The sequence below is a fragment of the Corvus moneduloides genome, chromosome 15 (assembly GCF_009650955.1).
Source record: "Corvus moneduloides isolate bCorMon1 chromosome 15, bCorMon1.pri, whole genome shotgun sequence".
Taxonomy (NCBI): Eukaryota; Metazoa; Chordata; class Aves; order Passeriformes; family Corvidae; genus Corvus; species Corvus moneduloides.
In genome coordinates, this window is record NC_045490.1 from 6,333,183 (window position 1) to 6,357,378 (window position 24,196).

General features: G+C 45.7%; 1 protein-coding gene and 1 long non-coding RNA gene across 4 annotated transcripts in view; one reads left to right on the forward strand and one right to left on the reverse strand.

Moving 5' to 3' along the window:
• LOC116451566 overlaps positions 1 to 461 on the reverse strand; it is a 172,486-nt gene extending 172,025 nt beyond the window's left edge. The window contains exon 1 of one of the 2 annotated variants that reach the window (XR_004243229.1): positions 65 to 461. This is a non-coding gene — a long non-coding RNA (uncharacterized LOC116451566). The remainder of the gene's footprint in view (positions 1 to 64) is intronic. The other variant, XR_004243230.1, reaches the window with a different exon arrangement.
• Positions 462 to 568: 107 nt separating this feature from the next.
• The window catches only part of GLRA1 (glycine receptor alpha 1), a 37,821-nt gene continuing 14,193 nt past the window's right edge, over positions 569 to 24,196 (forward strand). Inside the window, exons 1-3 of one of the 2 annotated variants that reach the window (XM_032125165.1) lie at positions 569 to 1,496; positions 16,687 to 16,817; positions 20,958 to 21,025. In XM_032125165.1, coding sequence (XP_031981056.1) covers positions 1,441 to 1,496; positions 16,687 to 16,817; positions 20,958 to 21,025 — 255 coding nt within the window. In that variant the 5' untranslated portion in view covers positions 569 to 1,440. The remainder of the gene's footprint in view (positions 1,497 to 16,686; positions 16,818 to 20,957; positions 21,026 to 24,196) is intronic. The other variant, XM_032125166.1, reaches the window with a different exon arrangement.

Consider the following 24,196-nt stretch of genomic DNA (forward strand, 5'->3'; position numbering starts at 1 on the left):
CCACCAGCTCAGCACCCTGCAAGCACAGCTGGAGCTGTGATAAAAACCACTGAATGCTCCTTACCTGCCCTGGCCTTGATGGCCCTGGTGTTTGCCAAAGCTCTTTGAAAAACGGAATGCAAAAGACAAAAAAACCCAATCAAATAAAACAAATAGAAAAAGGAAAAAATAATAAAACAAAGCTAAACAACAAAAAACCACAACACAGAGATGTTCCTTAAAAGCCAACAGCAACACATAACAGCTGCCAGCCAAGCAGATCTTCCACGAGATGCAGATTTAAGGCATGTTTCGCTTGCCCTGTCAAGGGAGACGATTTCAGAGACTTCTTAAAAAGACAGCAATTTGAGTTAAAAAAATTGAAATAAACCAAAACGTATCAGCGCTTTAAAGGTTAACGGCCTCTGCTGAACAACATGCGTTTATCCAACCACGTCTTAGAGTAGTTTTTTCAGCCCTGAGACCAATGAGCACAGCTAAGAGGAGGGCCTTGGGATGGTGGAGAGGCTGAGTTACCCCCTCCTCTCTGCCTTCCCTCTCTCCACCTCCCCCTCCCATTTTTTTCCGCCCTCTTTTTTTTTTTTTTTTTTTTTTAGTTTAGTAAATTAATGCAGCAAGAAACTCCCAAGATCTGGCGAGTCCTAGCAGGGGAGAGAGGGCAGAGGGGAGATGAGATGCCTTAGGAGGACACTGAGCCACTTTCTTTCCGAGCACAATGGAAGTGCTTCCCAAGAAACTTCCCCTTCGCTCCCCTCCGCTCTAGCCCTGAGCAATGGGACACCTTCCCTACAGCAGCAATAACTTATTCGGGAGGAAAATAGCCCAGGAAGCAGGAATCAACAGCAGCCAAACGGCGGGCAGGAAAGAGACACAACCGGGACTGCAGCACGGCTCCACACTGACAAATTCCTGTGGATGTAATTAGGAAGACACCCCGGCCAGCAGCGGAGATTAAACCCTGGGTTGTTGAGGGTCGTCGTCCCCCTCTCCCATCTCACCCCCAGCACCCCGATGGCAAACCTACACCCGCTGCGTCCGCCCCTGTCGCCAGCCTGATGTCCGGAGCGGCATCCCGCTGAAGGGAGGCTTCCGTGCGGGCAGCCCGGAGCTCCGGCCCCGAGCAGCGCTGCAGTGGCGGTGGCGGGGGCACCGGCGGAGGAGGGACGAGCCGAGGCAGCGGCGGAGCGGAGCCGCCGCTGTCCGCGGTGCTGAGCGGGCGCGCACCGGGCGCTGTCCGGGTGCTGAGCGCGGCCGCCCGCCCGCCGCTGGCCGCGGTGCTGAGCGGAGCCGCCCGCCCGTGCCAGGGGTGTTTCGCTTCCCCCACCGCTTCTCCCCAAGTGCCCGGGTACTTTATTGGCCAACCCCACCGGCCCACCCCTCACGGAGTACAAAAAAAAAAAAAAAAAAAAAAAACACAACAAAACAGCGAGAGCTGGAAAAATGTGCAACGTCAACGCGCTCGGAGTGTACGTGTGGGAGACGATCGTGTTCTTCAGGTAAGGCTCGGCTTTACGGGAGGAGCGCGGCCGGGCTGAGCGCCGTGCCCAGCGCAGCTCGGGGCACAGCCCCTGGGCACGGCGGCGGGGCCCTGCCCCGAGCTGCCCTTTCGCCTCCCCTCGGTGCCCCGGGCTGGCGCTCGCACAGCCCCGGGCTCGGGACGCTCCGAGGCTCTGGGAGTTACTCCGTTTAATTAGCACCGCAATCTCGCTAACCGCAGTGCTGAAAACACCAACACCGACCCCGGCTGCTTGCAAAGTGACAGCTAGTGGCGGCTGGCAATGCTGCACTTGAATTTGCCCGGGTAAATATTCCCACCTCGCCCCCTCCCCATCCTCAGACTGCAGGTGAGTTCCGTGGGATGCTTTCGCTGTCTGCCTCTGAGGGCTCGCTCTCTATCCTCAGCTGGCTGTGTTTAAAATCACTGAAAGCAAAGAATTACCTCCTTCTGTCCCAACTTTTTTTTTTTTTTTCCTTTCATGTTGTTTTGAAGATCCTTTCTTTGCAGAATCTAAAAGAAAGCCACAGGGGGTGGGGGGAGCTTCTTCCGATTGTGCTCATTATCACCCAGCTGTATTTTGACTCTGGTTTAGATGTGTTCAGTTTCTCATTGAGGCTAAGGCAGAAGGAACAGCTTTAGCCTTAAAGAATTGTTCCTTGCCCATCTACCCTTGCAGTGCTTTTATTGAATGGACAAAAAAATATTGGAAGGTAGAAGCTTCTATATTTCAATGAAAAATGCAGCTTGTTGTAGCAAGTGAGAGATACAAGATACAGGCAATTGGAGGAAAAAAGCCCTGGTTCACAACCTGAACTTGCTCATCAGTCTCAGCCTTCATTTCAGTTGCATGGCTCTTGCTTCTGTGTTTTGCCAAAGTCTCATCTTGTAGTTTAATGTGAAAACACAGCCGTTATTTGCATAAAATCACTGGCATAACACTTATTGTTTCAAAGCACAGTAGCAGACCTGCTGATACTGGCCAGACTTTGAGTGAGTATTCTCTTTCCTTTTGAACACAAAAGTCTTTCTAGGCATAAAAATTGGAATATCCCCACTTTTTTCTGTAATTCCACAGAAATTCAGAAACAGCAAGATTGTCTCATGAATTCAAAGCAGTAAATGTTTGTTAGGTAAATCAAAAAATGAGTTCTAGAAACAACTAAAATCACCAATCTCTGAGAAGCAGTGCCCAACAACCAGCACTTCAGAGCCATCCTTTCTCATCTTAGTCACAAGTGTATTGCAACCCTGCATGACACAGTGGAGGGGGCTGAAAGGGAGCAAATGGATGTGCAATAAACTCTTAGTTAAAGAGCAGGGAAGCATTGGGTTAAAAAAAAAAAAAACAACCTAAAAACAAACAGGACTAAACAACACAAGCACCAGAAAGCAAAAGGAAAATCAAATAACAGAAATAAAGTATTTCCAGGCTTGCATTTGCTATGGCCCTGGTGCTGAAGCATCTGTCCAGGTCTCCTCTGAAGTGCCTGAACACTGAAATTGATGCACACTCGTCCTGCAGATCCTGCTCACACCTGTGCTTCACATGACACGTGTGAGCACTGACAGGTTCCCAGCACATCAGTCACAGTCCTGGGCATTCAAACCCCCAGTAAACCAGTCACCTCAGATTCTAATGCAAAGGTTTGTAATGTTATAAATTATACAGAGACGTATGTGGGTTTACATCATATTGCACCCAAAAGGTATTTCTGGAACTTTAATTTTCCCAAAATCAACATTTAAGAATATTTGAAAATCCTTTAATTCAATTACAGGGAAAGGATGACATCAAATTGCAATCATTTTTGAAATACAAAAACAAAAAACCCAAACAGAAAAACAATCGGTAATTCCTGCTCAGAACTGACTCTACGCAATGTTTTTCTTTTTTCCTCTCCCGCTTTGTGCTATGTGTTCAATTTATTAGAGGCCAAAAATCCACCAGTTTTTCTAGTCCAGAAATAGCTTTGCTATTTCAGTTTCAGTAAGAGAAGTTTATTAATTAACAGTCATTCATAAATTTAGTGTGCCAATTACTCCTGCACTCAGTCATACACAATGTTTAACAAACCCAAAGCTGATAATCCAATAATCCATAAGAGAAGTATGCATTGCTTTGAATTAGAGTGCACCACGCTTTATTGTCAGCCTGTCAAAAGTATTGTGGGAAGAGAATCCATTATGTGTTAGCACATATACCACATAAATATTAAAAAAATAAATAACTAAAATCTAATGTTCCAAGGAAAATTATATACAGCCAATACAGGAAAATAAGCCAATATAGAAAATAAGGCTAGATTTGTTGCTTAACAAAAATGTCCTCCACCAGCCTTTTAAAAAACAAGACCCCATGGGAAAGAGTAACAGCTGGTGTGTGAATGCAAACATTACGGTATTGCCAATATGATATTTGTTTCTGTTACAGTTGGGGTGTTTTAGGAGGAATTTGTGATATGCGGCTTATTCCGACAAGCCTTTCTTTATGGAAGGGCACTTCCCATTCTGCTACCTGCCTCCTCCGGCTGCAGTCACTTAGCTGTGACTAAGGCTTTTACTGGGAACCTGGACAGAGACAGGGATGGGAACTGAGTTGGGGTGGGAAATGAAGACAGCTTGTTTGACCAAGCTTTCCTTACAGGTATCTAGGTAAAGCAAAGTGCCAGTTCTTTAAAATAAATTGGACAATTTGGGCCAATATTGGACACAGATTTCCAGATGTCCTGCTTATACCTGTGGAGACATTTACAATCAATCATTCTCCCAAAGTAACTATACACACTGAATGTTCAGTTGTGAATTCCTTCATGCAGAACAAAGTGCTCCCTTATCCTGTTATGATCTTGCCTGGACTTTCCGTTGTACCGCTAAATTTTAATAGCTGTAGTGGTCCAGAAATACCACTGTGTAAGCTGGAGGTAGGAATGCACCTTGTACAAATTAGGAGATAAAAGATGCCCTAGAACTGACACCTCACCCAACTGGGCACTGTCTTGTGAGGCTTTGAAAATCTTTGGGCCTGGTTTTTGTCCTATTATCAAGAATCAGCAGCATGACCTTCATGACTCAAGATCAGAGCAGGCCCCTTCTGAACAACAATCTGTCAGCTAGCAGGAGTGATTCAAGGCAACTGCTCCAAGTGAGTCACAGGCTAAAAGTTGCTGCCAGCCTCAGTCCCTATTGGATTGCTCCAACTGGCGTGTTTATATTCCCTCCTGTCAGTAACAGAGCTCTTCATTGCCAGTTTTTAAAACAACAAGGTGCCACTCTGAACACCATGCCTCAACTTCATGGGGACAAAAAAAGCCCACAAACAAACCTTCTCCTGAAACAGTCTTGGCAAGTAAAGGGGGTTATTACAGAGCTGCTGGTTTCATCTCCTTGAAAATACCACAAGAGAAAAGGCAAGGGAAAAAAGAGAAGAATAACCTGCACCGTATCTCTAAAGCTCCTGCTATAGCTCTGCAGGGATGGGTAACATTACACAGTTGCCCATGAGCGAAGCCCTAACTAGAGACTTCCAGAGCCACGAGATAAACAGTGTAGCAGATACTCTCAATAGTCACAGATTATTTTCCCCGTGCTAACTAAAATCTACTAAAAGTTGTGCCTCTGCAGAGTCCATCATCTCCATGAAATAAAAGTGATTTAGCAAAGCCTTGGACCAGGTGGCTCTAAGGATACTCTTTAGCTGCTTTGGTCTGCAACCTTTAATAGCCCCATTAGCGACCCCGTTAAAAGGGTTACGTAGCCAAGGTTTGAAAATGTGACGATGTAGACAATTCTAGAAACCCTTGTAAATCATTCTGTAAAGAAAGATTAATTTGGTGTCATCACAGTAAAAGCACAAAATGTCTGGGACCCTGCCTTCTGCAGGGACTTTGATCCATTCATCCTGACTCTTGCATTTTAGGCAATTAAGACAAATCAACATAGATTTCGAAAAACACTTTCTAACAGCCTAGTCTTAACCTTCTTCTCCACACAGCTGCCTTAAACAACTCCAGATCTGCTCTGTGGATGGTTCAGAGCAAAAGAAAGGTTCCACAAATGTCTGTGAAAAAACCACCCTTCCTCCCCTCCTTAGGTGAGGTACAGAGAGCAGGAAAACCCTAAATAACCAGCTTGCTTAACAAAACCATTACAAGGAATGTTGCAGTTTCTCACATGGACTAATAAAACATCCTTGGTCTCTGAGGCACTGGTGCCACGCAGATTTTAGGTAATGTAGACTGGCTTTCCACCTTGGCTCGCTCTGAACATTACCCCACATTGCAGCAAGTCCCACTGGCAGAACACAGATTTACTGTTCTAACCCCTGAGAGAAGCTGCTTCTGCAAAGAGATCGAGATGTGGAGGGAATGGTCAGACCCTACCCTTACATGCAAAGGCACTACAGAGACTTCCTTCAAAAATGAGGATTTAGGCATGGGAATTCTTATTCTCCTTCTCCAATGAGAGGTGTTGGAGACCCTTAGGTACAAAGCAAGTCAGCAGCAAAGGGCCCTCTGGCTCAGTGTCCCAGATTTAACAGCACAGGAAAAGGCTCAGGAAGTTCACTCTGCTGCTGACCAAGTGATTCCAGTCAGAAAGGAAAACTCTTATAAGCAACAGCACAGGGCAGCTCCCCCTGGCCCTGGGCAAACACGTCCCTCGTTAGCTTAAGAAATTCATCTCACCAAACCCTCATGAGCTGACCTGGATAGAAGAGGATCCCAACATCTGAATTAAGAAGTTAATCAACGTCCAAAATTAAATTACTTTATTATCCTAGCACCAAGCAGCAATCATTCATCTGTAATAGGAAACCAGCAGAAAGGCCTGTTCTCATTTCATCCCAGGATGCAGGTTAAAAGGACTCTCCAAATTCCAGTGTTAAGAACAAGATGTCAGGCCACCTAATTAATATAATTGCTATTTAGGCACTGATGAAAGACAAGGGTCTTAAGAAAATAAATCACATTTTAAAAATCACTACATCCAAATCAAACTCACAACATTTAATTATGTCAAATCACATCACCTATTCTCACTTGCTTATTTTCTATAAGCTGGAGCTTTTCTGAGATCCCAAAGTGATCAGTGTTAAGACAACAGATAGACTGTTAACAAATTATGACTTCCATCTGGTTTATTTGCCTGTATCAGCTCTCAGTGTTGTGACACATTAAATCAGGGTTTCACTATTTCCAGTAAATTACCCTTTTGCTCTCATTACCTGGCATGTTCCTACTGACCTTTATCTATCAGCAAGAGCACAAATTATTGTTATTCTTATGAACTATGGTTACACTTGTGCACCTCACACCTTCCAAGAGAAAAGATTAATCGTAAGCTTTTAAAAGCTAAAAATGTCATTCCAGCACACCCTCCCCACCACAGGTTGATTCAATTTTTTGATGGGTGAAAAAAATAATTCCAAGAACTTTTGATAACTTTAGTTCGGAAAAACAAATCCAACAAAAGAACAAAAACCCAAACCAATAACACACCAAAACCCAACACCAACTTGGGATAAATGAAGCAAAAAGGAAGGAGTGAGAGAAGCACAGATTCCTCCTGCAAGGCACTGGAAGGATCATTACCAGCCATGACCAGACAGCTCAACACCAGAGTGTCTGGCTGCTGATTTCCAGACCTACTTGCACAGCCTTGAACAGGCAACTTTTGCATTGCACCTGGCATAATAAAGTATTGCTAATTCAGCAGGTCAGTTCCCTTTAAAGAGACAAAAAAATTCACTGATCTCATTTCTCTCACCCTTCCCCCAAAGAATCCAAACAATTTACATTTCTCTTTACAAAGCCAGACAGAACAGAAACCATTTCCCTCCAGAGGAGGTGGTTTGCATTGGGATTTCTTAGCCAGGATTGGTGCAAAGTGTTACAGTTCCCTTCCCCTCTTGGGAAAGTGCTGATACAGTCCAGCTGATCTGGTCCTGCTTGCTCTGATCCCACCGGTACTATCGATCCCATACACACCTCCAAGCTGCTCTTAAATCTCTCCAATGCTTCAAGAGACTAATGCGCAAAACCTGAAAAAAATCCAGAAATGCAGTATTTGTCCTCCCCTCAGCAAGGCCAAAGCCCAGAGGGAGAACAGAAATAAATGGAGGCAGGTGTAAACCCCTCGTTTACAGGAGCTGAGCTCTCCCCATCATGCAGACAATTAGTCCATCCATACAATGCACCACGGTGAGCTGCTGATTTGGGGACTGCACCACATCTGGCTGGTACATGGGCACACTTGGCATCCGGTAAATACATCTCTGCTGGGTATAAGTGCCAGCAAGAAGAGCAGGAGAAATCTTAATTTACCAAACCCCACAAAATATGGATTTTGAGAGGGAGGGGAAAACAAAAGAACACCCTTTAGCACCCGTGCTTTCCTTTTGATTTCTGCTTTTTTGCTCTTCCATTGAGGCTCACAGCCTGCTAAAAAAAAGGGGGGGGGGGGAAAAAAGGCAAAATACCCAAGTGCCTTAGCAGACAGCCTGGGAACCCTCTTGTCTTTATCAGTGCCTCCTTGTGGGGTGGGTGGAGAGGGAGCAGAGCACCAGGGGGTTGCCAGGACCAGGAGTGTCGCATGGCTGGAGGAGCAGGGCTTGCAGTGCCATCAATCATCCCCTGGCTGCCTTCAGAGCAGAGCTGCCGACAGCAGCTCCCCTCGCCCTGCCAGCGGCGCCTGCGACCGCTCGCCCAGAATGCAAATCCCGTCGCCCAGCCCCGGCAGGGCCGCAGCAAACACACAAATCAATTAAGCAGCAGCACAAGTGAGATCAGGGGTGGATTGCGCCACTGCCGCACGCACCCGGCTCAGCAGCAAAACGCAGCTGAGCCAGGAATTGTGCAGGAAATCCAGACAAAATCATGGCTTGCTCAGCTTTACATGATTTCCTCCAATTTTGTTTTTATTCTTTTATTTCAGCTGATGCCAGTAAAAAGATGCATTGTATAAAGCCTCGAGCACAGACCCCTTCTCCCCTCTTTTATGGGGGAGTTGTAAAACCTGAAAGCTTGCAAGGGCCAGCTGTTATCAGCACCCTTTAAAAAAGCCTTATCTCCAAATGTCCTTGCTGGTGGCAAGAGTGCCTGGGCAAGATGGGTTCAGTCCCCCATTACAGCAGGCTGTGGTCACCACACTCCTCAGTGAGGAGTGGAGAAGCTCTGAGTTCCTGGCTGAGGGACCCCTTTCTTATCTCGTAAGAATTGTCAAGACAGGCTCCGGACACAAAAGTGACTTTCTGTGGGGGATGTTTACAATCCTCTCTGTTTGCTCCCAGTGCTTTCACCCTCTGGAATCACTGCTGACCAGGCCAATAGTTGCTGGCACACCCACACACAACACAGAATTCTTTCCTGCACCAGGTCTCCCAAGATCTCATTTACAAACCGAAATGAGTGCATCCCACCTCTCCTGCCACCCCACGGGCCTGGGAATTGCAAGCATTGTCCAGCTTCCAGCCCCATCCATCGCACTCTGACACAGAGCTATGGGCTTTGAAATCATGTCCTAGCAGTGGGGCTGACAAAGCAGCAGCCTCAAACACAACTTGCCCTCCTGCACCAGGGCTGAAAAAGTGGAGTTTGGTTTCTTCAGATCCCTGACAAAACAAAGTCAGAAGGCACCTGGAGTGAGGAGATGATGATCCCTCCCGGGCAGGGAACCCAGGGCTTAGCCATTCATTCCAGAAGTTACATTTCATCATTGCTCATGAATAAACTGATAAATTACACCAGGAATCACAGATGGCACAGAGGGAACATTCAAGTCTAGCAGGGTATTTGTGTTGCAATGACAACAACCAATTCCATCAGAAAACATCAACATGAGTGCTCTCGTCACACAACTCATTTTACACAGCACAGAATTCATCAGAGAGCCCCAGTTCCACCACAGGACCCATGGTTTTGTAGGTAGGTTACACAGGTTAGCTCAGGAGACCTCTTCAAAGGATCTGCAGCAAAAAGTTCCATTTCAGAAGATAAAACTCACCACCACTCTGCACTACATGTCACATCTCTTAAAATAATTCTATTCATACCACTTCTGATTTAGCAAAAAAAAAAAAAAAAAAAAAAAAGTAACAGTATCCTTACCCAATCTTAACAAGCAGCATAAATCCTTAAACTAAAACTAATTTCTAAAAAGCTGCCATAGGTGAGCTATTTGAACTGGTGAAAACGCGACTGCAGAGCTATAGATAGAAGAGCAGCCACGATTTCTCGTAATTCTCTGACACTTGTCTGGTCTGTGATCTAAAACCCTCTGACGTCAATTGAGGTTCCCATTGCAGCTCTCCCTCCAAACACTAAATCAGGAGCACATCAGTAAAGAGAATATTCTTACCTAGATTGTGAAGTTGCATCTTGTAAAGACATTTTCCCCCTTTATTTACTGCCTTCAGGAGGGCTGTTTATGCATGACTTTGAATATCTGACTAGCCCCTCTGACTTTAAAAGGAATATTCAGAGTGTGCATGTGTGAAGCTACAGACACATGCCTTTGTCTTTGCAAGGATGCTTTTCCCCTTTGTTTTTCAACCAAAAAAAGAAAAAGTAATTATAACTTTATTTTTTTTGTAAGGCTCTCAGTATAGGCACAGGTAAGAGTCAGTGTTAGTGTTTGCTGGATTTATCTCACAAGTGATTAAAACCGAAGCTTTGACTTGTGCTTCTCTGTTGTTTGAACTCTTTTCAAACCTGTCTCAGAGGCTTAGGATCATACATCTCCAGAAAGCCACTGTGTGTGCTCCAAGAGCTGTAGATGCTTCTGGAAGAGGGAACAGTTTAAAAAGTCACTAGAGATAGTGCCTGTGGCTCAAAAATGAATTTAACAAACACTTTTCTTTTAGTAGGCAATAAGCAAGAGTGACCAACAACAAAAATCCTTGTGGAGAGCAGAGACCCAGCACAAAACTGAGCACTATTCCCATGCAATTTATTGGTCTCCCTATGCTCTTCCCATCCCAACTATATACAACATGCAGATTTCTCCTCCCCCCAGCCAATTCTCTAATCACTTATTATTTTCTTATTGCTCTGTCCAGGCAGCGTCAGCAAATGTTCCAAGTGCTGGTGCCTTTCCATAGAGTTAATCAGTGTAATTGGGATGGTTTATAGTTCTGGACAAAGTGTTTTGCCATATGGCATAGGAGCCATGGGCTGCAGGAACGTGGCAGTGGAGCACAGAGACACCAGAATGCTGCAGTCTGAAGAGATTTTTCTCACTCCTGTTAAGTTGTTACAGCTTTCCCTGGATGGAAATGATCACAGAGGGTTAATTCCCTGAGGTCAGTGAAGAAATGCCTCCCAGCTCCTCTCCTCGTGTACAGCCACAGGGGCCAGTGACAACATGGATTGTGCAGGACCTTTGAGAGTGTTTTGGGATCCTTTGGGTTAAACTTTAACTGATTACATCCTGTGACTACTGCAATGCAGTTACTTCTGGTGCAAGAGCTGGAACTGGTTTAAAGAGCTCACAGCAACAGAGCACAGCCACCCAGGACAGAGACATTTAACAAACCCACTCTTTCTTTCCTGTCCCCATCCTCCTGCCACTAATGGGGACAAATAATAGCTCATTGCCCATTTCCTTCTCAGAGTGAGATCTCCCCACAGGTTCTTGGTTTCCGTATTTCTCCAGTCTCACTGTACAAATCTACTTTCCTATCCTGTTTGAACACCCAGGACTGCTCCCTGCCTCTCCTGCATAAACACTCAGCTGAACTAAGAAAACAACCAAGTCCAAATTCCCTTCCCACCTCTGAGAATTAACTTTTAAATTCACCCCTGAGCACACCCCACACCCACATGCCAGGGGCTGTAACACACAGGCAGCTGAGCATGACCAAATGTTTGAGATCACTACTGGGCAACCAGCACATCTGTACTGCCCACAGCTCCTTCTACTCAGCACCAGGATGGGCCAACATTTCAGTAGTGGGGCTCTCTTCTCCCACACACCTCCACTCTTCCTTCTGTCTACCTCTGATGCTGCAGGCCAGGAACTCAAACAAGGTGATGGAGAAAAACACGCAGGCAGTGAGTTTCATCCTATTTAATTGAATTGCATATCAATATTGATTGTGCTATTAATTTTGATAGTAAATCTAATCATTAAAATAAAAAGTCTGCTTGCAGTCTCTGCCAAGCCTTCCCAGCAAGGGTCTGGCAGCATTTCCCTCCAGATAACATATTGGTGTGCAGTCAGAAATAAATGTCTGGGTGCAGAGTTTAGGGCTGCCCCTTTTTCTTTTCACCAGGACAATCTGTCCTTCCTGCTGCTGAGGAGAAGAGAGAGGCAGGCAGCCCCAGCATGAGCAGAGGCTGAATCCAGGCTGGGCTCTGCTGAGCTCCAGGATCTGCTCAGGGGCCTCTGTTCCCAGGGAGAGAGTTCAGAAAGAGGAAGGAGGGAGTTACCATGGGCAGCACTTGCTAATCATGGACAGCATGATTCCTTTTTGTGCCCAGCTATCTACTGTTCTCTTTGCAACTGCACCTCTCAGCGCCTGCTGGAGTCAATAAAATGAAGCTGATGAATTCTCCCGCATCCCCAAGCCCCAGCACTGCCCCAGCCTGGCTTTGAAGGTAATGGGGGAAGCAGTTATTCTGCTCGCCTCAGCCTGCCTCAGTCCTGATGGATATTTCCCTCCCCTGGGATATCTACTTATAGAACACATCACATTTGAAGGAAAAATGTGTGAGGCAGCTCACCTGAACACTATTCCCCAACACATCCCTGCCAAGGTTTCTGGCTTGCTGTGTTTCAAAAATAAAATTTAAAACCCCAAACAAACCACTTCAGAAACCTTTGCTGAGCAGCACAGAACCAGGGCAGGGGATCAGGTATCTTCTATTTCCCCAGCCTGCAGAGATCCCACTTCTCTTGAGCCACTGATGTGGCACCACTTTACCTTCACAGGGACCTGTGCCTTCCACACTTTGCAGAGAGATATTTCCTCTGCAAATGCTTGTTTTGCAACAGTTTGTTTCTACTGCCAGACATAATTTTTTTACACTCAGAATTAATGACTAGCAATTAAATTATTTGACAAGGGAATAGAGGCCCTGTGCTAATTAAATTCCTTCATCACTCCTCTCTGAAAAGGAAAAAAACAAACAAACAAAAAGATATTTCTCAGTATCAGCGTTCAGCCAGAATGGGGCATTTTGTGATGCTGGACTTAATTAGATGGACAACCATAGCCACAGCCAAAAAAAAAGTATAAAAATATTGCTCAAGGATCATGCAAATGGGAGGAGGAAGAGGAGGAAACAGCCAGCTGGGGAGCCAGGAGTCAAGTGAACAGACACATCCAGACTGCAGAACAGCCACTTCCTAAGCCAAATAATTGTTTGTAAGAATATATCATCTGTTTAGCCGAAACAAAATGATGCAGACAGAGTAAATAATGCCTGCATAGGCTGGGAAAAACCAGCAAGAGGTGTCCTGCAAGGCTTGGCTGCTCTCTTTTAAGGAATGCAATCCTGAGCTGCTGGGATGCTCATCTCCACCACCTTCACATCCTGCTCATGGGCTGGACCTCCCGGGGGCTTGCGGGTGTCTGTTTACACACCAGCACTAATATCACAAAAGATTATGCTAGTTCATCGACCCTTTGAAGAGATCCTTCCCATTGTAGCTGCTGTGATGATTGCCTGATGGCACTTTCTCAGCCAGATCCACTAGGGATTACAGCAGCATAAATAAGATAAGCCGCTGTCTGACTGCTATTAAAATGCGCCAAGACGCTCGGCTCAGACAACTCTTACACCAATGCAAACTCCATCCTCGGTGGGTTTGTTACAGGCTTTGCCTCCCTTTGTTTATTCACAGAATAAATCTTCTCTCTGAGCAACACAACAACCCACACTAAATTTCCAATTCTCTTCTATTGCCAATAATTTTCAAATCACTTGGCAATTTCCCTCTCCTTGTCTCTGCTGAGCCAGGAGACAAACAGTCCTGTGGGACTTTCGAGGGTGTTCTGGAAGGACTAAGGGATGGAGAAAATCCCAGAAAGCTCCCAAGGCAACACATATAGCAGCAGTCCAGACAAACCTGGAAGACAGAGGAAGCTGGCAGCTTTTTTGGGTGCTGTCTGAGCTAAGCTGCCATTGCAAAGCTCAGCTGTCACAACCCGAGTGAAGATTTTGGGGCTCTGCTAGATAGAATCCATCCACCTAAAGCAGTGGGGTGGATCAGCCTCTCTGTAGCTTCCAGTGGTGTTTTCTACCATTTTTTCTAATCTAGAGAGTAGACTCAACTGCCTGCTGCTGGAAAGGCTTTGCTGATCCCCATGCACTGCTTTCTTGCCTTTTCTTGTTAAATCCAGGGGGAGTCCAGTTTTAGGAAAGCCTCTAGTAACCAAACAAACTGGAGGGCACTCAGAACTCACCATTCCCAGGTCAACACCACACAGCAGCCAGACAGATTTTAAAACATGTATCAAGACACTGAAGCCTTGTGTGACAGTTTCAGCACATCCCCAAAGTTGCTCCCACAGACAGACATGAAGCTCCAGAAAGCAGTGGGGCTGTGAGAGGCTTGTCCTCTCCCAGAGGTTTCTGGGCTTCACTTATACCATTCAGTTATCAATATTTATTACCATGCAGGAACTGAGCCCATGAAATTCATTTACCTGCAACTTTGATGCAGAAAGGATCAGAAAATAGCACCCAAGAAGTACAGACGCACTCCTTGGAAGTGGAGTGAATATACTCAATAAAGGCTTTCACACTGAATTTACAGGAAAGATGAGCACCAATTCCTGTGCTTTTCCACCTCATTTTTTAAAACAAATGCCAGGGGAATTGCAGTTTCTAATTATCTTTTTCCACTTAAAGATTATTAGATGCTTATTAGGTTTGTATTGCCTCTACCCTCCCACACAAATTTTCCATTTCCATATATTCTTCTAGTCTACAGTTAATGAGAAGAAATCAGTATATTGCACTGTCTGGCATCTTGCTGAAGTGGCAGAAGTCTTTGGTTACCAAGTCATTTGCTGCTTAATTGAAATCTTTTCTCTGGACTTATTGCCATGCAGACACTCCATTGGAATGCAGTAGTCAAGCCCAGTATTGATTGTCCTCCCACTCCCAGGTTTCTTCTTCTTCATTTGCAAATCAATTGCACCCTGTTGCTTTCCTTCGAAAAACAAATTAAATTAAAAAACATCGCCCATTCCACAACCCCATTTACCCCTGAAACACATTGGTTCTGCTTTGCATATTTTCTTGGGGCAGAGATGGGGACAAGACAAGAAAGGGGACATGGTTGTAGCAAGATCCACACCTTGTCACATCACCACCGAGCAGGATGTGCATCAGCCCATTCAGATACAGCCAGCGGGAGTGGATTGGGAATACACAAAGGAGTGAATAAAATCCTGGGTTTAGGCTCTCACTGGAAGTGATCTGGAATTCATCTCCCCTCTTCACTGCAAATTAAACTACTTTTAACAGTTAAAAATCCAGCAATCAGAGAACCCTGTTGCAACTTGCAAAAGGAGCCAGACTGCAGTTGTGAGTTTGCAGGATTGAAAACCAAGGCTTGGCAAGCCATCGCTGCTGACACCAGAAAAGAAAGTCAATGCAATGCAGGTTACCAGATTCCTGATTTTGAAATTATGCACCCAAGCACTGTTGAATCCCATCTGTTTTTTGAAGTTCTGAGGAACAAAATGGTTCAAAATGGCTCTTGTCAAGATATCATGTCTCTTTGGAGTTTCAGCTCAAACTTGCATTGGAAGAACTCATCTTTGGGGGCAGGATCACATTAATACCATGCATATTTACAGTCCTAAATTCTTCCCAAAAGATCTTGTGTCAGTTCTTAGCACTACTCCTGCAGGTTTGACTACTGCAAAACTTCCCAAGGTGAGGCCCTCATGCTGTTGGAGGACTCTGGTGTCATTTCTGAGGATGTGTAGCCAAATATCCTGTGCCTGTTGTAAACCCTTAGACCTCCCAGCTGCTCTTTCAGGGGCTGCTCACCAATCCCACACAGCCTTTGTATTTCAGAAAATTCAGGAGATTTGCAAAGTGTGAAGCAATGGCCTCACTTCCTCCTGAGCAGCTTCCTTTGGCTCATCGTGCATTTGCATTGCAATGCTGCCTGCAGGCTCTACCCAGCACCAGGCACCTGAGCCCACAGGCAGACACAGCTCTCGCCCTAAGCACATTGCATAGGTGGTTTGGGGGATTTTTTGGATAGCCTAGGCAATTTTACTCAACACTTGCAGCCTGGGAACACATTGGCATTCAAGTAGAAACCATACAACCAGAGGGAAGGTACTGAGCAGTGTCTGTTCCTGTCACAAAGTCAAACCTTCCTGCAAAGCTGCAAATGAGCACCTAATATCAAGGGTAGCTTGTTCCTGTGTAGATGGCAACAACAGACTTCCTAAGCCCAAATCACCACCCTGCAGATCTTGCAGACTACCACAGAGTCAGAAGGCACACTGCCAGCCACAGGCTTTTGTCTTCTACAGATAAATTCATGATTTCACTCTATCTGCCCCAAAGGCCATACAGGTCCCAGAAAGATTCCCTTCCTTTCATCTTCGATCCAATATGAGTATATAATTTCAGGACCACACTCCAGTTTTGTGTTAATCTCAGACCCTGCACTGCAGGTACCAATAGCAAAGGCTGGACTGATCAGCAAAAACACCCCTCTCCCCTACAGCCCCAAAGACTCTGCACGAGCTGTACCATCACGTGGTGCTCATTTAAACCTCAAACTCCAGATTCCTCTGATCCTACCTGCCTTTTGGAAAATCATGCTGTCAGAGTACCGAATATGCTCCTTCCTATTTGCCCTGTAATTAAGCAGTAATTGCTGCCCAAGGCTAATCTCAGAGTGTATTTTACCTGGGGAGCTCAGCGCCAGAGTTCACATTTGTAATTTACTGGCACGCTAAGGAGCTATACCTAAACTCACAAAAGGATTTTCACTACTCATCATCTCTCTTCTACTTTGGTGGCAGCTGGGATTCTGTATTTGGAGATGTTTGGGCTGGGCAAACAAATTAGCTGAGACCAGCCTCATTAGGAATTCACATGGGTACCCATCCTGCCTCAGCAGGAATAAGATGCTGACTGCTACGTTTCTGGACCCCAAGCCCTCCCCAGTATGGGATACACACTGAAACCTCCTCTTTATTTCTACTTGCACAGCCTGGCAGCCTCCAAAGAAGCTGAAGCAGCAGCTCGCTCTGCCCCCAAACCCATGTCTCCTTCGGATTTCTTGGATAAGTTGATGGGGCGAACTTCGGGATACGATGCCAGGATTAGACCAAATTTTAAAGGTATGCAAAAAAGCCCAGCTTTGTTTCATTTTGGGATTGAAAACTGCATGCAATCCTCATTAATATCTTCCTAACGCTACATGAAATATGAATACTTATGTTCTTATGAAGTACGTATTATAACAATACTTGGCACATGGATCCCTGTAGATGTCTGGAAAGACATCATCAAATGTCTGCTCAGAGTGGAAACAGCCTTGTAAGAACTCCACATACAAGAAACATAGGGACCCCTTATCTCTCCAATACAGGGATCGAGGATCCTGCCAATCCAAGCAGTGACTGGAAGGGAGCTGAACATACTTGGAGGTCAGGATAAAACCTCCAACTTCCCTTTCCCCTGAAGTCACTGCCCACGGCACCTGCTAGTGGAAGGCACTGTTCCTCCCTTACAGCCACTGCAGCCAAGAGGAGTCTCTCCCATCAGCTCCACAGAAATTCCACAAGATGCCAGGGGCAGCCTGAACCCATCCCTGTCCCCCACGGTTAAGGGGCTCTTAAGCCCAACACTGCTCCATTGTTTCACCCCCAGTTTTCCAGTCTACCCCATATTCCATGGCAGCCAAACAGCACTGAATCAGGCTCTGGCAGAGGCAACAAAACCTCTTTTCCTCCTTAAAACACCTCTTCTACAACAGTGGGGTGTGGGGTTTTGCAATGGGGTTTTTGGATGGCTTTTTCAACCTGGCCTAATGTGGAAGAAATCTCTGCACATGGCAGAGAGGTTGGAACTAGAGGGTCTTTAAGGACCCTTCCAACTCAAACCATTCTATGATTTTTTGTTTTCCTTTCTTTTTAACTGAGCTCCCTTTCCCAGAGCTCTTTGGCCCCATATCATGGCCAGAGATAAAGCAGGACCTGCCTCCCTCAGCCACTGCCCAGCCATCTCCAAAGCTCACTTTGTTCACTTATTTTGTTTCCTGCAACCAGTTCCACCTCCCCTGAAGCCACTGGCAGGGCTGACATAGGACTCCCAGAACCCATTAATCACTGGTGACAGCACCTGGCACCCACTTTAAACAATAAACTCTGTACTGGGCTTTTAAACCCAAAGAAAGGTGGGAACCCTGTGTCCCAGTAACCAATCAGGCAACACAAGACACTGCTGTTCTTGTCCAAATCTCAAAGAGTTAAAACACCACCAGGTAAACCCGCCTACCACTAAATTATGCAGACACACAAATTAAACTTTAATATTTAATGAAATGTATACATTCACTTCCTGCTGAAGGCAGCTGTATTGCATTTTTATTTGAGATAATTTAATTTCAGTTTTATTTCAATGAACTACACCTTCCCCTCAGGGCAGTTTTGCTGGCTTAGCCTCCCACACATAAATCAGGCTCCAATTTATATGGGATGCATAGGAGGTGTTTTACAGAGCTTGGGGTTGTAGCTCTCAAAGCACATCATTTAAATTAACTGCAGTAACTCATAAGGACATTTTAATTGCTTAGATCTAAATGAAAATAATACCAAAGTTCCATATCAGATTGATTTTTGGGGAGGGGAAGATTAACAAAGAGAAGATTGCAGCTTTTCCATAAACGCAGTAACGTCTGGGCTTAGCTGTGGATTCACATTCTGAGAACAAAGCAGCAGTATTTGGATTTTGATTTAAGTTGGAGGATGAAGTCAGGAACTCATGCAGGGACAGAGAGGAACCTGGCAGGCACTGAGCAGGGGACCTCTCACCCAGGCTGTGTCCTTACCCCTGCTTCTGGAAAACTACATCCCTTCACAGCTGCATCCCAGCACAGAGGAGGAATATTTCAGTGGCAGGCAGGGAATTTTCTAGAGCCTCTCACAAGCTAAAAAATACCAAACACCTCCAAATCCTGCAGGGAGCTCACGACTCTCCTTAGACACACTGGGAAGAGCTCAGTGCCTCAACAACAGCTGGGCTGCTCCAAGGAGCCTTCACATGCACAGGGCCAAACCCACCCCACACTCAGCTTCCATGTCAGCATGGATCAGGAACAGGGGGACCAAAATGTCCCATACCTGCCAGAGTGATGAGCACATGCAGTCATCCAGGAGAGCAGCTCAGTGTTTTCCTTATACTGTGCCCTTTGGGAAGGGAATCACATGTACAAGGATCTTTTATGTGGTTCATGAACAGATCCAGAACAGAAAACCAATGCCCCTGAGCTCAACAGAAGGGATGAAGCAAGTACTAAAGCCTGATAACTGTGTGCTTTCAGCTTCTGGATAAACTGCTGGATAAGAGAGGCTGGTGAAAGCAGGGGAAAAAAAAGATACAATTTTATGTCTGATAGCTCAATCCATGCCAGTGTTTAACAGTCTGGAGAAAGCTGCACAGATTGAACAGTGTGAGATGCTGCTGAGCTGGCAGTGGTTGTCTGGGGGCTGGTTAGACAGCAGCCTGCTTGGATTGCCTGGGACTCACACCAAGAAGACCCCAGCAGAGAGCATCGCTGCAGGGGACGGGCGCAAACTTTCGGAGGAGGCCAAAGTAGGAGAAGAGGAAAGGGAAATGAAGAGGAGAAAACCAAGCTCCAAATGTTCCTCAGTAATCAGGAAAATCCATTAATTTCCACACAGGAGGAAGTTTGCACTGATTAGAGGCACAAGGCTCTCGTTAAAGCCATTCCTCCCCCCCAGTATTTCATCCTGCAGCAACTGCCAGGCTGCAGATGTGACCTTAGCAGGAGCATCACTCCCCCAGCAGGCTGAGCCACCAGGCAGTGTTTGAAATGCAGACACCATCCCTGACTCTATAAAGAATAGGGAAATAATCTGAAAATCCACGCTCTCTACTTTCACAGATCTTATCTTCCCAGAAGCATCTGTCACAGGGATGATATGAGATTAACTCCTCCGGTGTAAAAGGGGACCTTGGTCCCTGGGGGAGTGTCTCTGCTCCCTGCCTGGGCTGCCTTTCCCCACCACATCCTGGGCAGTGCCCACAGCAGGTCCTTTGGCAGCCCCCAGAGCAGAGGCCCCTTTTGCTTCAACTCTCTACAAAAGTCCTCTCATTATATGTGGGCAAGTCACTGGTTTGCCAGGCACCAGATATGCCCTGGTTCCAAGATATTCCCTGGCTTTCACTGAACTGCAGGTCTTGGCATCTCCCTGTGTGTAAATGCAGCATTTCCACCTCAGATTTTCCAGGCAATGTTGTGAAACACTTCCAGTCTCACCTTTGGGCATTGGTACCACATGAACAGACTGACCCCCATGCCCTCAAACCGCAGTCTTTTCATCCCTTAACACTCACTTTTCTTTTGATGACCTCTTAACTTCTCCAATATGAGCAGGGTAAGCAAAGCTTTGGTCTGAAAGCAAATCAAGCCCGGGAGAGGCATGGTCCAGAGTCCAGGATTACCTTCTGCAAATACAGGACATCCAGAGAACTCCTGCTGGCAGAGCCCTGAAGTCAGGATCATCACCCAGGGTTTGGGGTTTACAAGCAATTCTGCTTGTAAACACCAACAGCAACACAAGAAACACAGGCACTGAAACAGCTAAAAAGGAGCTCTCAGGACGCTGGAAAGGTCTTTGGGATTTGCAGCCTGGGATTTACTCTGCAGAGCAGCCAGTCCCTCCCTGCTGTTTGAGGATGCAGAGGGTCAAACAGGAGGTGTCAGCTCCCCAACACCACCATCATCCTGTGGGGTATTTGCTGCTTTAGCCACCCTGATCCCTACAGCACACTCTGCTGCACTGGCTTTGTAGAGAGCACATCATCCTAGTTCAGGAACTTCATATGAGTATTTCACATGTGTAGCTCTAATTAAAATTCAATTTTCTCTCAGCTCCTTTCTGGGGTAGTTTGCTATCACGTTCAAGGTGAGATTTGACATCCATATAGCCAGGTCAAGATATCTAGAAACTGTCCTGGCTGGCTCTGATCTATTCCTTTTCATCTGAACAGTTCCCAGCAGAGATCTATAAACCCTCTGCCAAAGAGGGGAGCAGAGGCAGAGCAAGAGCACTGTCTGGTGTCAAACTGGCATCGGAACCAAGACTAGACCAGGCAGAGCCACACAGACCTTACTCCCCTACTCACCCCTCAGTCACTCCATTCCCACAGCAGGTTTTAGCTCCACAGAGTGAAAATCCTTTGTTTCATGAGCACACAGTGAACTGCTCTTCCAATCTGTATTTGTCATGCAGGCCCACCAGTGAACGTCAGCTGCAACATTTTCATCAACAGCTTTGGTTCGATTGCAGAAACAACTATGGTAAGTAAAAATCACAGCACAGCTGCTCAGCTACTGGCTCAGCCTCACTGCACTCCCAGAAAATGCAGCATCACCCTCCTCCTCAGAGTGACCAGGGAAAAACACTCAGTGCTCCCAAGCTTACTTAAAGTTTGAGTAAATTAATGGTCAACACACAAGACTCATTACATGTAGCTGAAGATCACACAGTCTCTGTCTCCATCTTAGAAAAACACTGCACAGGCAAAGGGCAAGGGTCAGAAAGGAAAACAAATAATCTTTTTCTGAAGATTTGCCTAAGGCTCCAAGCTCAGCGACAGTTACAGATACTTTGTGTTTAAGTGGGCATAAATCCAAATTTAATCTGGATTCAAAGAGAAGGGAAATCATCTGAACTCAAATTCAGCTTACACCAAGGTTTCAGACTCGCAAAGATTAAGAGAATTATTAAAGATTAAGATGATTGTTTTCTTGGAGACATATTTCTGGTATACAATGATTTTTACTAGAAAATCAAAACCAATATTTCTGAGTTAAGGCTCACTTCATACAAAATTAGGGAGCATGGCTAAAGGCTGTATCTAATTGGCAAGGCACTAGGAGCAGAGGATCACTAGAACAGGAGATAATTGCTCCATCTGAAAACTATTAAAGATTGGTTGTGACATAACCAGTGAACAGCAAAGGAAAACTCTGGAGGTACTGTGCCTTACTGCTCTGCTAATTAAAGATAATCCAGAAATATGGTGTTTAATTACCCTCTGGTAATTCTTTTTCGAGAAAAATGCTGAATGAAGAATGCAAGGCTCCAGCTTCAGGCATTTTGTGCATTCAGGCAGGAAGTTTTAGGCTTTACATATAGATCACACGCCTTGACTTGAACAAATTACTTGGCATGCACACCATTGTCAGAGGAGAGCCACAGCCACACAGTCTGGGGCTATAAGCCTCTTCTGACACTACATCATTCTGCTGGAAATGTTTGGGTTGGGACAGTTCAGTTCTGGTAGTGGAGGGGGGAAAAAAAGCTGTTATTCTGTTCAAGCACAAGGAAAGAGATTTCCTATCTGGACTGCAGAATTTGTCAGAGCTCACAGGTGAGAAGTGTAGCATGGATTCATTTGTATATAAAGCAAAAGAGGAAGAAATGCCACCAAAATACACTTCTGTTCCTAATTTATTGTTTATTGGTACCTCCTTTGGCATCACAGGCAATAAATACTGCTCCTACACACCAATCCAGAGTGCAAGGGAGAGGGACAGGCCCACAAAGGACCTGTGCAATGCACAGACCACATTCCATTGACATGTTCTTTCAGTGCATCTGTCCCACACTCTGAGATGCACTGGAGCAGCCAAAGATGCCACATGATCCCTGTAAGCAGGATGCTCAGTAAAATTAGCACAGACTAGCACGAGAGAGATGCAGTTCACCTCCAAGCCACGCTGCAGGGGCTTGCTATCCTCTCCAGCTGCCACTCATTTCATAGGCAATCTTCCATAGAAAAAAAAATATTCCCATGGGAACCAAAGAACACCCTGTGGGCACATTGCTTTGTCTAGAAATCTCCAAGGCAGCTCTGACAAGCCAGTCCAGATGTCAGGCTGACGCAGCATTGCACACAGCCTGAGCTAATGCTCTTGTGTGGGAGCAGCATTCTGCTTGTAAACACCAACAGCAACACGAGAAACACAGGTACTGAGACAGCTGAAAAGGAGGTCTCAGCAGGCTGGAGAGGTCCTGGGGATTTGTAACATGGGATTTATTCTGCAGAGCAGCCAGAGCCTCCCCACTGTTTGAGGATGCAGCAGGACAAACAGGCAGTGTCAGCTCCCCAGCGGTTTCTGGGAAGAACAGACAGTCCTGGGCTTTTGAGAGGGACCTGACTGTTTTGAATTCAAACAAGGGGAACAAGTGGTCAAACATCAGAGGAGGGAGCGGCAGCTTGCAAAAGGGAGAGGAGCAAATCAGTGTTTTACCACAAAGAAAGGCAGAGTCTATCACTGACCCCTGGGACTGACAGCAGCAAAACTCCCCCAGCTGCTTCACTGGCCAAAAAGAGAATAAAAATTATGTTTTAAACCTCCATCATTAGGCACCCTAAGCCTAGTCAGGTTCAGGTCTGAGTACTACATCACCTTATATTTCATTACTATTACACTACTACGTACAGGAGAAGTCACAGTGTTTAGTGGGTGTCCCACATGCAGTTAGAGAAGGCTTTAAAATATCTCCATAGTGGGTTGATAGTTCCTACAGAAAATACCACTGCTCCCTTCTAAGTTTACACTGCCTGAATATCCCAAATCAGTGTAAACCATGAGCTCACCATGCAGAGGATTAGAGAAATTAGAGGTGAGTGCTCACTTAAAGCTTGAGGCATCATGGGAGGTAAAGGAAGAGGAGAAAATACAGAAAAATAGAAAAAAAACCCCAGGCATTTGATGCAGACAGCTGGGCCTACAAACCTCAGAAGGAAGGGAAATGAGTTGTAGCCAAGAGAAGGCACAAACTCCCCAGAGTTGGCAGAAAGCTGACATCTGCCCCACAAAGTTTCAAAATGAACAAGGCAAGAAATGGGGATCTGAAAATTGCTGCAAGGTTAGGGGGAATCAAAAAAAAAAAAAAAAAATCATCCACCAAATTGAATTCCTAAGGCAGAGCTGATGTAGAGCAAGGGAAGTAACTCCTTTAAGCATCCTGCAGAGCTGGAGACCCAACATAAAAGCCTCTAGTGGTGCACATAATTGATTGGACATTTATGTAGGATTGTAGCTCAGAGCTTCTATCCAGCCTCACTTGCCTGGAGCTCTAAGGACAAGGGAACCTGAGACTGGGAACACATCGCTGTGAACCCAGCCAGTGCTCCAAAGGGAAGGACAGGACCCACCCCAACAGCCACACGAGTGCAGACAGGCTCCTCCTGTCCCAAAGCATCCAACACCAAGGCTTTCCCAAGGACAAGTGCAAGATGCAGCCACTCTCTCCAATTATTACTACAAAAACCAAACAACCCCCAAACACAAGCTCTCAAATCCATTTTTGCTGTTCAAAAGCATAAACAGCTCCGCAGCCATAAGAAACTATGAAACCTATAGCAAATATACAAATTCCTCATTCCAAATAAATGAAAGTGAAGCACTTTGGGAACAGGTCTTGGGTTTTAAGTGAATAAACTGCACCAGCTTTGG